The following is a 17,631-nucleotide window of genomic DNA, read 5'->3' on the forward strand; positions in this document are numbered from 1 at the left end:
GAACGGTGCCGTTCAGGGCTGTGTTCTTGTTCCGCGAGGCTCGGATCATGGAGAAGTGCTCGGCCGCAGAGATGATCTCCCTGCGGGCCATGGCCACATCTTCCTTTCTGCCCGTCACAACAAAGAGCGGCTCCTCCCCGCGAACCGGGGTCTTGATGTAGGTGTTGGTCTTTGCCCGCAGAGCTTTGATTTTACAACCTGGGAACGAGATGCGGGAGATGGAGGGCGAAGGGGAGGGGGAGGAAGGGGAGGTGGTGGGGGAGAACCGGTTACAACCCATTGTTTGGGTGCAGCTAGGGAGGGGGAAAAAAAACACACCCACCCGAAACACATTGCCCCCAACCCCAGGTGATCGCTGGCATCTCGTCCGGGAGCCTCGGTCACGGTGTAAAGTAATGTCAGCCCACAGCCCTGGCACACGCCCAAAGGCATCGCAAGTGGCCACCGACACATCTGCCATGCAAACTGCCCCAAAACTACCAGCGTGCAGTTCACAGGGTCGCCAATACAGGGAAGAAAGGAAAAAAAAAAACCCAAAAAAAAAACGGGAAAAAAAAAAAAAGGGAACGTGCAGGAAAACTGCACCGCCAGAAAAAAAAAAATAAAATGCAAGCAGCCCTCACAAATCAACACACCCGCCAGTCCACATTCCTGCTCAGCACTTTCCTTTTGGAAAAATAAAATCAGTTCTTAAGGTGAGGAGCAGAGGCTGTACCGAATGAGCCATATTCCCCACTGCGGATGCTTTATTCCAATCCCATTGTTCCACTTCTGCACTCCATTTCTCTTCCTCAAAAATAATCCACGATTTCTAACTTTGGGGTGGTGGTGGGGGGGTAAAGCACCGAGACTCCCATTTTCCTCCCGTTTCCTCTTGCAAATCTTAACTTTTGCAGCCGGAGGAAAGGACAGATTTTTATTATTTTCCTGATTTTTTCCCCCAACCCAGCAGCTGAAAGTGCATCTCGAAACTGATGCATAACGCTCCTCGGAAACATCACGTCTGCTGCTGCACTTTCTTTGTCTGGGGGAAGCCGGCACTGGCCACCACCGCACGGCTGCAGCGTTCCTGGGAATGGCCAGTGTCGCATCTGAGCCGCCCGCCCGGCAGCGCGGAGGGGAGACCCGCGCCCCCACACCCCCTCGCATGCAGCACCCACCTTGTCTCCCCACTATCTCAGCGACATGTTCCGAGCTGGGCACCGGGACGCATTCAGTCATGTTCACGCTCTTTTTCCGAGGCTCGTTGTCGTAAATGGAGCCCGTCTCGTCGTTGTCCAGCCCCAGCAGGGAGAGCTGATCCAGGGCGATCTGAAGGGCTCTTTGGTCATCCAGGGTCTCTCCCCCGCCACCACCACCACCACCGCCGCCGCCGCCGCCGCCGCTCCCGTTCCTCTCCATGTCTGCAAAAAGCGAGCTGGGCATAGTCCCTGTGTGTGGTGCACCCTCCGCCTGCGCTCGGCTCAGTAGTAAGAGATCAGACACAAAGGAGAACCCAAGGCAGATGGCCAGCAGGAGAGAAGGGAAGGGAGGGTGGGCGACTGCTGGAGACCGGGGAATTGTTGCCTTTTGCTTGTATATTTTGTATCTTTTTTGCTTTTTTTTTTCCTCCTCTCAGTGCAATCCGGTTTATAAGATGTTCTCAGGACCCCCCCCCACGACTCCCCCCCGAGGTTTTTCGGTTGGCTTTTTTTTTTCCTTTTTTTTTTTTTTGTCGGCTGGGGGTGGGGTGGGGGGGGTGGGAAGAGGATAAGCGAGAGGAGCTCCGATGGCTTCCCCCCCTCGAGTTCCTCGCCGGCCACAATGCCAAGCGGCGGCAGCGTTTCTTTAAGGAGCCCCTCCCAGGCTCCACTCCACTCACTCAGCGTTTTTTTTTTCCTCCTCTCCCCTCCTCTGTCTGAGGCTCTGCTGCAGCCAGACGGCTCTGGAGAGGCGGGCGGGCGCGGGGCGGGGAGCGGGGGCCGCGCCGGGCGCCGCAGCGTAAGCGCCGCTCGCTGTCACCGCGCGCCGCCGCCGCGCGCCGCGATTGGCCGGGGCGGCGCGGAGGGGCCGGCGCTGCCCCCCCGGCCCGGCCCGGCCCCGCTCTTTGTTGTCGGCTGCCGAACAATGCCGGGCCCCGGCCCGCCGGCCGCCGCTCCCCTCCCCGCCCCGCGCCCCCGAGCGCCCGCCGCCAGCCCCACCTGAGCGCCGGCGGAGGGGGCTGCGCTTGGGGTGGGTTTTTGCGGCGGGGGGGTGCGGGGGGCGCCCTTTGTTCGCCGCCGGGGCTCGGGAGCGGCAGCGCCGCCGCCGCCGCTCGCCGGCAGCGCCGCAGAGCCCCCGGCACCGCCCCGCGCCGGCCCCGGCCCCGACCCGCGCCGGCAGCGCCGCCGCCCCTTCACCGGCCCCGCGGGCGGCGGCCGCGGGCGCGCGGAACCCCCCGCCGGCTCCCGCGCGGCCCCGCCCGGCGCGCGCCCCGCGCCTGCGCGCCCCTCCCTCCGCCCTCCCCCGGCGCGCGCACTGCGCCCGCGCGCAGCCAGGCGGGGCGGGCCTGCCCTCATCCCGGCCCTCATGCCGCCCCGCTCGCCCCGCCCGCAGCGCCGCCCGCCCTCCCCAGCACCGGCGGGGCCGCGCCTGCGGGCTCCTGCTGCGGCCGCGGAGGCGCCTCCCGGCCCGCCCTGGGGTCACTGCCGCCCCGGCGGGCGCGGGGTCGGGGCCGGTGGGAGCCGCGGGGTGACTGCCGTGACCCGAGCGCAGCCTGCCCCGGTGCCGCTCTGCGGCCTCCGGCAGCGCCCGCCGGGCGGGGCTGCTCGGGGCTGGTGGCACCTCGCTCCCCGGCTGCCCCGGGCCCGCAGCGGCGCGGTTCTGCTCACAAAGAGCCCGAAGGGTAGAACGCCTCCCGCAGCTGCTCCAGCCTATATCCACCAGCATCTTACACCCATCTGGCTAAAGCACTAGACAACAAATCACCTCTGCCTCTTCCCTGCACCTTGTATGACCAAATCAAGATCCTCTTTCAATTTCACCTCTACCACCACAGGACCCTTCAACCAGCAAAAGCAGTTTTTTGTCAAGTACTCTGTCACAAAGCCCTCACTTCGTGGGAGGATTAGACATGAAAGTGCCCTCACCGTTGTAATAAAAACACCACCATCACATTTCTCCAGCTCTTTTCCCTGTGTCTCTAGACATCCACACTCAGTCCTTGCCAGCTGTCAGGTACAAAACACTTTTTCAGAGTAATCATATAATAAGCAATTGTTTTCCAGGATCAGGTGTGATGGGAAGAGACGTTTACAAGTGCACCCAGATCTGTTTAGCCAGCTGCCTGTACAAACAAGTGTAACAAGTCACAGGTAATTGTTTACATGCAGTGTTTATTGCAAATTACTGTCACTTCCTCAGGATGTTTGAATGTTGTATAACAAAGCTCCAGTGGATTGTTTTCTAGCAAGGGTACACACCGGTGATGTGCTTTCCTAACTGCTAAGCTTGTCCCAACAACTAGGGAAACTGAAGGTTTTTTATTTAAAAGATTAGTTATTTTACAAATTTATTTCCATAGGCAGCAGTGCTGGTTTCCATAGAGTAATCAAGAGATTACTTGTAAGTGCTCAAGGATCCATAAGGTTTATAACAACAAAATATTGATCTTTGTTATCAAATAAAATAATAATTTTAAAATAAGGTCTGCTTCTTCACATTTTTTTTTTTTAATTCCAGGAGTCTAAAATCTGTGAAACAGAACATCACTGTACCCACTTACCAGACAGGGGCAGGACAGGACAGAGATAAGATGAGGGAAAACCACATCAGTGTAGAGAATAAATGTTATTGGAGTCCCACTGTGAGAGTCATAAATACTGAAATGCAAAGATGTGAGGAGAGCGGTTGGGTTGTGCTTGGATTTTACCTGTTCTTTGTTTCTTCATCTGACTTAAAATTTTTTCTCACTTCCCCTTCTACCCCATCTTCTTAAAGTGATTGTGTTTCTGCCCAAGATCACTCTATTGTACTGAACAACGAGGTAAAGGGAAACAAGTTATCTCCAGCTTTATGTTCCTCTATTGAAAAAAATTTCCCAAAGCAAGATTCCAGGCAGAACTGGCTTTATTTTTTAATGTTAATCTAGAAGCTCTAATTAAAAATGTTTAAAATGCATTTCAGAATGAGCATGATACTTCCCGGGAGCAGGGGGAGAAGAAGATGCATTTCTAGGACACTAAATATGCACTGGTGTTCCAAGAGCCCCATGAATCCTGTGGAATGCTCCAACATCTCAAGGACTATTACTTTTTTTACTATTTTGGAAGACATTTAAGAGCAAACTACAGGGAATAATAACAATTAAAAAGTTATACTGATGTACCTTAAAACCCCCATGCACCAACAGCACAGCCCCCGGGGAGCACAGCATCTATGCAGTAGTACATCCGTATGGCAACAAGCACCAGGTTCATACAAATCTACTCCCTCCACAAAAGTATTGCTTCAGAGTAACTTAATCAGGTCTAAATTAAAGTGTTACCCATCTACAGAACGCCTTTCGTTCCATAAAGCCTTGAAACACGCACAGAATTAAACTACATCTCTGGGGGAGAGACCAACCATCTACCTACCAATTTTCAGCAATTTAACAAAAGCAGGAAGGGAGGATATATTACAGGCAAATACAGGACTCACTGCAGGAGGAGTGTAATTCTCAGTCCTTTTAGTTTCTCTCTGTTATCATTTCCCATTTGTGACAGAAGTAATAAAACTTCCTTCCTCCAACCTTTATTTAATTAAAGTGTAAGGTCTTTGGGGCAGTGAGCTTACTGTGTGTATATATACAGCACCTAGCATGAAGAGGTCATGAATTCATCTCAGACCTTTAAATACTACTCTAAATACAAAGCACTGAATATAATAAGAATAGGATATAATTTTCATTTAGAATAGATGAGTCTTCTGTTTTCGATTACCACAAAGAATAAATTACATGCATCTCAGGGAATAATTAAATTAAGGGTTAAGGAAGAGTATTTCATACCAGAGACTTGTAACTGCTCAATTCTAGTTTTTTACACCTAAGGACACTGCTGCCCACTGTTAGAGCATTTACTCAAAATTCTTATTTGCCATAATATTACAAAATGATGTCCCAAATCCCACAGGCCAGATCATCAGTAAGTGTAGGGGTATAGTTTATTCTGAGGCAGTGTATGTGATTACTGTGATAACATGCCCAAATTAACCTTTTGCATGTGCAATAAACTGCAATTAGCAATCTGCAGACAAATGACAAGTTCCTTCGTTTCCTGTAATATGCAGCAATACACAAGCCAGATTTCCTATTGAATCCCATATTAACCTACATTCAGTGGCAGTGAAATCTCAGAGCACCGTGTCAGAATTTATCATCTTTCAATGATGTTAGCTCCACCTCTTGACAGCTCTAGACAGGATGTTTATAAACAACTCATCCATAATCTGACCAATTTCAGCTGAAAATGTTTATCTTTTTTTTTTCACCAGTTGTTCCATGCACTTCGGATGCTTTTACTAAGGGATGGGCAGATCTCTCAAAACAGTATGGCTGTGTTAATAAACGACAAGAAATAAAATGGAGATTGAGTAGTGAGTGGCTTTATGATGCCTCTCTGAGCTGGTAGGAGGCTCAGGAGTAGGGAAGCTGCAGAAGTGCCTCTTTCCCTTGTGATAAGGAGTGTCACATCAAAAAATACAAAATGGGAAGATGATGTTTCCACATGTGCTTTCATCCCCATAATTCCACACCTCTCCCTGTCACAGAATTCATTTGCAAAATATTTTTTTAAAAACAAAGATCTGGGGCAACTTGAGAAAAGCAATTTTGCTGCAAACCAGAAAAAGTCTCACACCTTTAACAGTCACCATCATTCTCTGAAAATGTTGATACAGTACTGTAAACCTGAACCAGCTCCTAGCGGCTTTACTAAAGTGCTTGTTTCCAATATAATAAAACAAAAAAGATTTTTTTAATAGGCATCACATAACTGCAATTCCTTCATATGCCTTTGCTGGTAGTGTGACATGAGCGATGAGCGTGTGCATGCATGGAGGGGATGAACTGCCTTATAAGAATGCAGTTTTGTTTAACATGAGTGATGGAAGGCAATTCAAAAAGCATAAAGATGCCTTTGTAATAAATCAGAACTAACCAGCCAGATCACCTGCCCACTTTAGAACTCTCCACCAGGGTTGTGAGTGGCCTCCTTCATTTTATTGTTCCGCCCTGCCTCTCACTCGTGAACCAGGGTTATCGCACAGTGTATCTGAATTAAGTGGCGTTTAACAACTGTGCCAAACGGAGTTCGAAATGAAAATCCCCTCTCCCTCTCCTTTGCTCTCACACGACGTGTTTGGAGCTCAGCCTTCCCATCTGCTCTCGCGAGCAGCTCTCTTTCTCTCTGTGTGTCTCTCAGCAGAGCGCTCCCCACTCGGCGGCTGCGGGATTGGAGCTCTTTGTTACCATGGCCCGTGGGCCAGTGATGCTGCACTGGCGTCTCCAGGCTGAGAGGCACCTACCACACTTGTGGGCACTCTGTTAAACTGGGCTGGGTTAAAAAGGGAGAAAAAAAAGAGATTTATATCTGTATGTTTAGACTGAGCTAGATAACTCATAGATCTGTGAGGCAGCTCATAACCTTGAGTCTTTTTTAATCAGTTTTAATCTCTGAAATAGTAAATTATAATTAAAATTTAATATAATTTTAATCTCTCAAATAGTTAATTATAATTATGGTCATAAAACATGTACAACCTTTGCTTCCTCTCTCCTCCATCCTTCACCTCCTACTCAGAGCTGCTACAAGAAGAAAGAGAAAATAATTGTCCCTTTAATGGTATTTGTTTATAAACTCCTTTTCACAGAGACTATGTTTATATACAATGCCTCGGCAAAAACTAGGCACAAACGCAATACTCATAATAAACGAGTGAATAATACATCCCTGACCATAATTCCAGTGCTTTCCAACAAAAGAATATCTAATTCCTGTCACAGAATTGCCTGGTAGGTTGAAGTTCAGCACATAAATACACATGGGAAAAGAGTAGATTTTAATTGATAAGTATTAATCATCATTCATTGCTGTCTCTGCAGGAAGCCCCGTGTTAAAGCATCTAGTTAATATATGGTATAATGGATAACCTTGAGGCAAAAGCTCTTGCATCTGTCTCTATCCAAGAAAAAATGTCAACATCAGCCTTTGTTGTAGCAAAATACCCTGACAGCTGAATGGAGTTGCTGCTGCTGGAAAATTGCCTGTCCCCAGTGCAATCCCTCCTAACCTGGGTCCGGCACTTAACCCAGAGATGAGGCCAAATTAAAAATCTTTATCTGTGCACACCTGTACTTAGGAATATTTGAAATCTGGTCTGGGTCAGAATGCTGTGCTTGTGGTGCATCTCCTCCTCTCTGAACAAACACATTTCTCATGTGATGCTCTCACTGCAACCACAAAGCATTAGCACTCACAAGAGCATCATTGAAGATACTCGGGCTGTTCATTGAGAACAAAGCCATTAATGATTAATGCCATGGTGGGAGAAGATGTAGCAGTTTTTCTTGGCAGCTGAAATGTGGCAATGTCTGTCCTACGTGCAAAAGACTCACAAATACCTTTAGCTCTTCTTACATAAAATGGTTCTTATTAACTCTGTGGGAAGGTGAATCAAACAAATCCCCCAAACTAAAGAGAAGGGGATTTTCACATGTAAAACTGGATATGTACAATACATCTCTCTCTGACTGACCCAGCAGATGCAGAGATGCATTTACGTATCACAGGCATTACTGTCCCAGCAGATGCTATAAAGTTGTCGCTGACACAGACGCTTACTGTCCCCACAGATCTGTATTTTGGGAGGGAATTTTCGTACCACAGACACTACTGTCCCTACAGAACCACATCTGCTGGCCGAGTTATTGTTTGACATACTCTTTTGCCTCCAGCAGATGTGAGAGTCTGCCAGTACAGCAGGCATTTCTGTCACAGCAAATCTCCATCTACAGGGAATTAAACTGCAGCTTAAACTACTGCACTCCCTGAGCCCTTAGTATGGACAATACTGACAGGGAGGAAGCAACATAAACCCATAAAAATATAATGTTGGGCACCTAGAATATCACCATTTACTCTGCCTAAATATGGCTGTGTTTGGGGATGTGTCAGGAGGAGAAAAAGAATTACTTGCACCCTCCTCCCACCCCGCCTTTAACAAGTATTCCTTCAGAGAAACATTCAAAGGAAAAAGTGTTTGATACCACTTTCATGTAAGAGATCTAAGAAAGCAGAAGTCACTCGTGACTACAAAGCTGACAACCTTAATGCCCTGTTACAGGGACCAAGTGCGAGGTCATTTCCAGCCTGCTTTTGAACAGAAAATTTTCTGACCAGAAGATTTGCTCCCCAATTCAAGAGGTGCAGAAATAAAGGGAAGGGCTTTGTTTTAATCTCTTTAATTTGGGCCTTTATCTTTTGAGACTCTGTATGACCTCCCCTCAGACTCAGGGTCCAATGGCAGCAGCAGCTACAGGATGCTTTGCTCCCGTGCAGCTGTGCTGCCAAGCAGAAACTCTCCAGACATGAGGAAGAAAATCCTGGGCCTGTGCTAAGACATGACTATGGCTGGACTCTCCCTCTGGAGTGAGCTCAGCCTAAGGCCCATACCAACACATGCACCTACATATAGATAGTATGTATGGTATGTGAGCCTGGGCTTGGGAGCTGTCTTGGGCCCTTTTCTGCCTGAGTAGATGTATCTTTTGTGATTTGGGACCAGAGAGAAAAACCCTCCCCTGGGAATCTGCAGTAATGTAAATCCTACTTGAAGAAACACCATCTAACTTTGGAATTCCCCTGTGGGGTGTCTGGGCATTTATCTGTATCTGAAGCATCAAGAGCTGTCCATTGGCAAAGACAGGACACACAAATTCCCAGGGTAATAATCTGATACAGCACTGCAAAACCTATATCCTTGCAGCAGATTGTGGGAAAGCATCAAGATTTTGGTTGCTCTGCCAAAGCAAACAAGATGTTTCAAGCCCCATCATCTGCTCTGCAGTTCACACCCTTCCAGTGCTATCTTTTTCAGATGCCATGCCACACTGGTTAGTGGCAATGCTGTTGTCATGTGTGACTCATTCCATTTTACTGGAAATTAGAAAACCACATGCTGCACTGAAGAACTGCATATTTATGTAGTCATATAATCCCAGAGAGAACTCCTCCTGCCATTATTTGTATACAGATTATTTCAGAATTTTGGAAACATAGCTCTTTGGAGAGTTCATCCAAAGGACAGATAATCAATGGCACATTGCTCTTTCCAGGGCCTGTTGTGCCCTTCATCCTTTCCAGTGCCACCCTGGAATGCAGGTGGTATTTTAGAACAGAGTACCTTTGTCATTACAGGATGTGTGGGAAGCAAAACAGAACAGAGAAAGCAGTGGAATTGGAGGTGCGTTAGCAGAAGAGTCTGTCACATATTTATTTCAACTTTAGGCAGGTGAATTTCACCCACAAGGAACAACACAATCTACTTGGTCTTGTTTGTTTTCTTTTTTAATGGTGTGCCTTTATAAAGCCGCCTCAAATATTTCCTGAACACATCACAATGCTACATTTACTGTAGTGATTAATGCTCAGTGTGAGTGAGATGAACTGGCATATTCAGGACAACAAAAAAATGCAGAGATGTCAACAGTGCATTCTTTCTGTGGATTAAGAATTACTGGATAAAAACATTAATGCTTTTAACCAACATTTTATGGTGACAACAAATCAAACTGGATAATTTTGAGTTCTGAAGCACAGGTCTGGAATTACATGTGATTCAAAGAATAATTTCCTATATTATGAGTTTTTCTAGTCTATATAAACTTAGTGTTATTAAAGCAGAAGCACTAGGATCAAAATTTAGATTTGATTGTGTGTTGATAGGTAAAGGTTCAAGAAATTCCTAAACTAAGAGATTGCATTATCTTCTACAGCTACAGATAAATCCAGTCTTATCTTTAGATGAAGAAACTGTTAAGAAGTTTCAGGCACCAGACATTTATGAAGAAAGAAAATAGAAATGTGAGCCATTCTTTTTTAAAGGTTAGCATAGCTTAAACATTCCTGAAAATATTTATTATCATAACAGACTAGACCTGCTGAAATGTTCTCACTTAGAATTTGGTCTTTGACATTCTCAAAGATTCTGTTCACTTCATCGTGGTTGCCATGAAAAGCAGAATTTAGCAAAAAAAAGGAAAAGACACAAAATAGTTAGAGGCCATTTGGAAAAAGATGTTTTCTTTCGATGTTACTGACTACCCCCCAGGACCCAGATTAGAGTTCTGTTATGTTTTAAAGCTTTGCTTTCAATCTTGCTGGAAGTGTCAGACAATTTGAATAGATCTCCATTTTAATTTCCAATCTAGCAATATGGAACAGCTGCCATAACTTTGTGCAACGTGGCAAATTCAACATCCTCATCCCTCAAATGACAATCATCAAGGGACTCTGAAAAAAGCATAATATGCTTCCATTTTTACTGCCTTTTAGTAACTCCCAGTCAAAACCGTACTTCAGATAAAGAACCCAAACCTCAACTCTACTTTCAACTTGCACTGTCTATACCAGGAAGCAAAGGTCTTGGGTGGAAGTTGATAGGATTTCTACAACTGTTTTTCCTTTTTCCAGCCAGTGAGCTGGAGGTTTGTCCACATCCTTCTGACTTGCACGTCACCATCAGAGTTAAAGGCTCCCGGGCAGGATTTCCCCCACAGCTGCAGTGGGAAGATGTAATGGAACAAACCCCAGCTCAGCCCCACCAAACCTGCCTTTAAACCCCCCAGCTTCCACAGCTCAGGCAGCTGGAGTGAGAGTGTGAACTGAACTGTGTCATCCTCATGCTCTTCCTGCTTCCTAGCAGAAAGAAAATGTTGAAAGGAAGATGGAAATAACAACTCCTAATGTCTTTGTTTTTGGTTTTTTTCAGACCATGTTAACTCAAGAGGGAAAATTGAATGCAGAGGAAAAGCACTTTGAGAGTCAGATGAAAATCCTTATCACTGTGCCCCCACTCTGGGGCTGTCTAGACCAGGACAAAGGCAGCTCAGCCACAGTCAAAGGAATTTTTGTGTATGGGATATGGCACATCTCTAAGCACAAGCCCATGTTGCATGCAGTTTGAGAAGGAATATCTCTTTAGAGGACTGAAGCATGGATGTGTTGGTCTAATTCCCGGAACAATGTCCCATCTAGCTCACATTCTGTATTCATTCATAGATTATATACTGTGTGTACTTAGGTAAAGCTGCCTCCCACTCCTCTCCTTAATTCCAAATAGAAAACTCCAAGGAGTTTTGGGCTCTATCACAACACACGGAGCTGTCTCCACTGCGCCCAATAAGAAGAAACAGAAATATCCAGCAGAGACCCTGTTGCTCTAGGATGGACTATTTTTTTTCTACAAAAATTAAACAAAATGTAAAAGTCTCTGGCATGCCTGATTTCAATGGCTAAATTAACATCTCTGCTCTCACTTCTGCAACACCTCTCTACTACCGAGTTTGTGGTTTCTTGCCTTCCACACGATACAACCAGCTTCCGACCCTGAGATTTCCTCCCTTCAATCTACATTTCTCATGAAACTCAATCTCCAAGCGTGAAACCAACTCTCACTAATCTATTTTCTGTTATCTGTATACTCACAGGTATATTTATAAATTAGAGAGGACACACATGTGGGCAGTATGCATGTCTCTCACTTGAGTTTGCCTCTAGCAGTTGCCATTTAAACCACAGAAAGCAGAACACAAATATTAAACTCAGCATTCCCCAAATGGGCTCCAGCTTTGGATGGCTTACTTGGTATCACTTCCAGTCAATAAAAAATATTTCTTCACAAAATCAGAATTTATCCCACCTTTTACAGAGTCAATTTAGATCTCAAGGGAACAGGTTAAGAACAGATAACATAGAAAGGCAAACAAGGCAGGTTAACTACATTTCACCTCTGTCCTTGAGTGGTTGGACATGGCTGCATGGGACTGCAAGCAGGCTGCAAGCTTGTGTGATCACCTCCAACACCTATTTCTATCACTTTGCATTTTCTTTCATTAATGCAGATGATAAGTATTACTATGAGACAAAAAAACCCATATATATATATATATATATAATGAAGTAAATGTAAAACAAGCTGCAATAAAGTGGAAGCAGGACTCATTCAGAGCTAAGAGCTTTCTGATTTGGAAGTTTGGCCATCACTGTGCCCATGCAGGAGGATCTCAGCTCCCTAAGCTCAGTGGGGATGTGCTCAAGCTGACTCAGACACAGATCTTGTCTCACAGCTCCTCTGGCTTCACCAGTTCTGCTCCTGGAAAGGCCAATCACTGATCCATTCCTTAGTTCACAGCAGTTCTTGACACTGCAGCTTGTGGACACTGGTGGCAGAAACACATTAACTTCACCTGGCAATAAGCAATTCTCTCTCAGCCTGAGTGCATGCCAAGAACAGCCTAATCTGCTCAAGAAATTATAAGCCATGCAGCTATTTGCACTGAAACCCCTGCAGAAACAGCCCTCCCCCACTTCCTTCTCTGCTGGCTTGCTCTAACAGCAGGCAGACATAAGTGAAAGGAAAAACAATGAGAAAGGAAACTTGGGAGGGACAGGTTAGAAGCAGAAGGAAGAAGCAAAAGGTCTGACTCTGCAGACCATATTCATGATGAAAAGCATTTGCACAAATAACCTAATTGCATTCCGTGGGACTGCCGGACTCAGTAAAAGTGCTGCAAGTGCAAGCAACAATTGCAGAGGCAGGAAACAAGTAGGAAAAGAAAGAAAAAGGAAGCCCCACATGAATCAGACACCTGCACAGAGGAGAGCAGTCTCACACACCCCAGGAAAAACAAATCAACCAAAACACCAACTGCCTTTGAGTTACTGCAGAAATATTTATAGCGCCTTTCCCGACCTCTGCCTTGCTTCCTGGCAGGCAACACCACAGAAAGAATCTTTACCACTGGCATCCCCTTCTTCCACCAAACAAGAAAGCAGTCCCTTCCCAAAGCTCTGCCAGGGCAGGAAAAGAGACCAAACAGGCTGCAGGAGTGGTCTGGTCTTCACCTGGGGAAGGACAAGTGTCAGCCCAGGCACACACTCACAGGAGCAGCAACCACCCTGGCAGCAGGGGAGGTGGGCATCTCTTCCTGTGTAAAACTGGGGGAACAGCATTGATGTTGCATAGATTACTCTCAGCAAGGAATGACAGAGGAGCCAAGGAAATGATGGGTTCCAACAAAACCCCTAGTCTTTTGCAAATGGTCACTTCTTTCCTTTCCTTACAAAGCACAATGAGGCACTGAAGAGAATCTGATGTCCACGAACTGCTGGAGTGAAACTAAAATTGCTCCTTTTCCAGTGAGCTCTTTCAGGAGTTCTCAAGACACCTTCTGTGACAGAGCAATTCTAAGTTCATAAATCATTAAAATGATGCATTTATTTATCAAAAGCTTTTCTCCTAAAATGAAACACTAGAGAGCAATCCAACCATTCCAATGCAGACATGCATTTGAATTCTCCGGGCTCACACTAATTGGCACTTTTCAAAATGTTTCCAGTTAGGTTTGTCCATAAGCGTGAAAAGGAAAATCAAAATATGTCTCTCTGAGATGGGCTGATGTTTGTGAAACAAAACTATCAGATCAGGGAAACCAGGGACTAAATTCAAAGCAATGATGGCTTGAGATCATACATTAAAGATGACAGGATCTTTCTAAATCACCTCAAACATGAAACACTTGCAGTACTAAGTCACAAACTTATCTGAAAAACACACACTACCACCTACTGGCAATTATTCATATATGTTATTTACATACTGATAAGTGGCAACAATATGTGCACATTTGATTTGCATGAACTTTGCTAGAACAAAGATCATTCTTCATCTTACAATTACTAGACTTGAAGAGAAATATATTTGCGTGGATGTAGTTCCCACAACGTGTGACTAGTTATTGCCTTCTTTTCAGTGAGAACTTAAACCAGAATAGCTGTTCAACACTTCCCTTTTAAGGTTGTTGTTTTTGTCAATGTAAGATGGGGGTTTTTGGCTCATCCACAAGATGGTAACATGATCCCAGCAGGCTTGGAGACCTTCCCATTTCATACCCACTGGCCTGGAAATGGGGCTTAAATGACAGTGGTGGTATGGGACCAGGGAGGAAAACTGGGGCAAGTGCTGCTCCTGGATACAACCTCCTTTCTGCCCCAATCACACAGAAGCCTGGGAAAAGGAGGACCATGGCTGGATTGAGGAGCTAACACGAAGGGAAGATGACACTCTGAAACATCTTTTCCTCAGGTGATTCCTTGCCTTTTGCTGCAGTTCTCACCTTCTTGCCCTAAGGCTCACAGTAATGCCACAGAAACGTCTGGAGGTAAAAGTGCTGTGATTTATATGCCAAAAAGCAGTGTTAGTTCAAGGCCCTAGTGTGAACACCACACACATCCTGGCTGAGTTGGGGTGATTTTTGCACCTCCATGCTCTCAGTGGAGATCTTTATCTGATGGCTGAGGTGGTGCTGCTGTGGACAATGCCTCATTTTGGACTATATATGACTTACACTGTTCAGAATATAAAGCTGATGCTGGGACTATATCAGTGTGCAGCCTGACTGAGTCCTCACCTCACCAAAAGGAAAATGTGCCAGGAAAGCCAGGCCTGACACCACTGAGTCACCCTCCGACCTGCTGTGCACTTGGTCTCAGTCCTGCTGCTGCCATTTCTTGCATGAGATCAGCTTCCAGAGAGGATTTTGGTACGTGGGTGGCAATGTCAGAAAGATTGGCTGGTCCTGATGTAAAGGCTCCCTGGAGGCCAAAGACTGAGACTGAGAAGAATTGCCCCTGCAGTCCTAAGGGCACCTGCACTCACCAGGTTAAACCCCAGACAATGTCTACTCAAAAGCTAAACCAGCAACAGGAGAAGCTCATTGCCAGCTCTTGCAGCCCTGCAGGAAAACCACCTTTTCAGTGTCTTATATATCAACCATTCTATCCAAGAATGGCTTTTTATTTATATAAATAAATCAAAATGTCAAAATTAGGAAACTTTTATACATTTATAATTAATACAATTTATAGTTTAATTAGATTTTTTTTAACCTGACTCGATTTTCAAAACATTTTTTTCTGTTAGTTGAATCTTAATTATATGCCAGGTTTCCTGCTGGCAAGTATCAGACTAGCTCAAGACAAGCCTTCAGATATGCTGTGCTAATGCCTGACACTCAGGAACAGACACTTTTCGTTCTCTTCAATATGTGCATTGCAAGTAGTATTTTAATTGGGCTCCCAATTCAGAAGGCTGGAATGAGCTCGTGAGTCATTTTTACAAGTTGACTCACATGCTACAAAACTGAAGAATTTGGTGCAGGGAAAAAGAAAAAGCAGAGGGTGGATTTGTGGATTTCTGCACATCCCTGTCATGGGGAAAAGGGTGAGTTTGTCCCTCACCCAGCTGCAGCAGCACTGGGGGTTCAGCAAGTGCATTGCTCAGATGAGGCTTTTTCATCTGTGACTGTTGGAGAAAGGATGCTCTTAGAAGGTTCTTGTTTCACGAAAGCTGTGATCAGGAGATGATATGAAGTATTATAATTGTGAGATCCTTTTCCTTTTGGCAAAGGGACCGATCCCAGCATCACAGCATGCCTGTTTCAGGGTGTTTCTGTGATTGCATTTCAGCAGTTCCATTTCAAGACTGGGCAACACAGAGACAACAGGAGGGCTCCTCCTCTCCCTTACATGCCAACCCTGCAGACTCAAACTGGAGACAGAGTTGGATTAAGTTCTTTTCTCCCTGCACATCACCAAGGAAATATCCCACAGATCCCACTGTCTCCATGTGAAAACCCTGATGTCTTTCCACTGCACTGCCTGCATTGCTTGTGCAACCTCAGAGCCTCAAACCATTTGCATGAGTGCAAGGGATGGGAACTCAGTCAGAACAAAGCAAGTGGAATCAAATCTCTCCTTTTTTGCTGTGTTACCTCAAAAAGTGGTAAACCCCATATTTATTTACTGAAGCAAGGAAGTGTGAACTGCAGTACACAGAAACTGCAGGAAAATCCTTTTCCTTATACTGAGGAGAAGGTTTTTTTGATCTATCACTTTGCTTGTCATAGCCACATTTTAATATTTTTCTTTCCATATCCTTAGAGGAATCTCTACAATACACAAATGAAAGGCAAATTCAGAGAAGGCAGAAAATGCCAGGGTGTTTTTCATTGTCCTGAGGACAAATGCCAGAGCCCTTCTGGGACATTCAGAACATCTAGTCACTGTATCTTATTCAAGGGAAAAGCCATCTGTCAACAAACTAATCACTGGACAGATTCAGAGACAAGTGAAAATAAAAAGCCAATACAAACATGCAGATGAGGTTCCAGTCAGCAACTAGCCACAGAAAACAAACAAATCCCATCCACAAAGCCTGGCATTTGGGTCCAGCCATTTTTCACTGAAGTCAAAACTGGGGAGGTAATAATGCAAAGTGATCTTCAAACAGGAACTTTCAAATCAATCAATATGACGATGTAAAGATGGGCATGAACCAACCCTGGATCCATACCCTACCTTCACAAGCTGTAACAGCAGCAGAACAGAGAGAGAACATAACAGCTGAGCATCCTACCACGTTATTAACAGTATTAAAAGCCCTACTACTTAATATTTAAACATTCAATAACACTGAACAATTTGAGTCTAAGCTCGTGGCTGAATGCAGCCTTCATTTTTGATCAGAAACACACTACCCCAGGGGAAGGACTCCAAGTGACTAATGTTCATTGTGGCCAGGATTCTATCACCAGTGAAAAGTGAAGCATCTGCCCCATGTGTGGGCCAAACTCTCTTATGTTTTTCATGAGTGTCTTCTGTGACAAGGGACTCGATGATATGTGGACGGAGATCTTTTCCAGTCTTCCCCTTGAAAATTGAAAGCCCTCTCCTGGGTCACCACAACTATCCTCAAGCACAAAGGCATGAACAACACCCTGCAAAGGAGTTCCTTGATGCTAAGGCCCTGTTGTTCCTTCATTTTCTAAGCCTCACTTCAGGATGTGCATGCAAATGGCAAAAGGACGCCAATTGTTTTGATTCTGCACCAAGTTTGCTCTCATATTGGTGAAAAAGAGTGAACAGCAGAAGAAAACTGGGGTACTTCAGAACATTAGGGTGTGCCATGTTAAATAAACAACTGAGTTAGACTTCAGTTTCAGCAACATGAAACATGAAAGAAGTTCAGCTAAACACTAGCTGAAATCAACCTGAAGGAGTCAGAACTTCTGAGAGCTAAAATCATAATTGCTTCCTTAAAGGCATCACTTGAATAAAATTAAATGCATTTCTCCAAAAGCTTCACTAGCATAGCAACTGATTGGCCCTTGAGGATTCCTATAGATACTTGTCATTCAGCATGAAATCAGGTCAGCAGCTAAAATTAAACACCCACCTCTCCCCTGCACGGCATGTGGAGTCATCGCTTTTAGTATTGCTCAGCCTCTGCCTCCCCAAATGGCTTCATTCTTACCACAAGCTTCAAGGCTGTCTTATCAAGGAGCACTGATGG

General features: G+C 45.4%; 1 protein-coding gene across 2 annotated transcripts in view; it reads right to left on the reverse strand.

Annotated features, from left to right (window-relative positions):
- Positions 1-2,448, reverse strand: part of MEX3B (mex-3 RNA binding family member B) — a 4,963-nt gene extending 2,515 nt beyond the window's left edge. The window contains exons 1-3 of one of the 2 annotated variants that reach the window (XM_085070491.1): positions 1,862-2,447; positions 1,161-1,403; positions 1-198 (exon numbers count right to left, since the gene is read on the reverse strand). The exon at positions 1-198 is cut by the window's left edge and continues 2,515 nt beyond it. In XM_085070491.1, the coding sequence (XP_084926617.1) occupies positions 1-198; positions 1,161-1,401 (439 nt within the window). In that variant the 5' untranslated portion in view covers positions 1,402-1,403; positions 1,862-2,447. Of the gene's footprint in view, positions 199-1,160 lie in introns of both variants that reach the window. The other variant, XM_085070490.1, reaches the window with a different exon arrangement.
- Between the last annotated feature and the right edge of the window lie 15,183 nt (positions 2,449-17,631).

The sequence above is a fragment of the Lichenostomus cassidix genome, chromosome 10 (assembly GCF_008360975.1).
Source record: "Lichenostomus cassidix isolate B80296 chromosome 10, HeHo_3.0, whole genome shotgun sequence".
Taxonomy (NCBI): Eukaryota; Metazoa; Chordata; class Aves; order Passeriformes; family Meliphagidae; genus Lichenostomus; species Lichenostomus cassidix.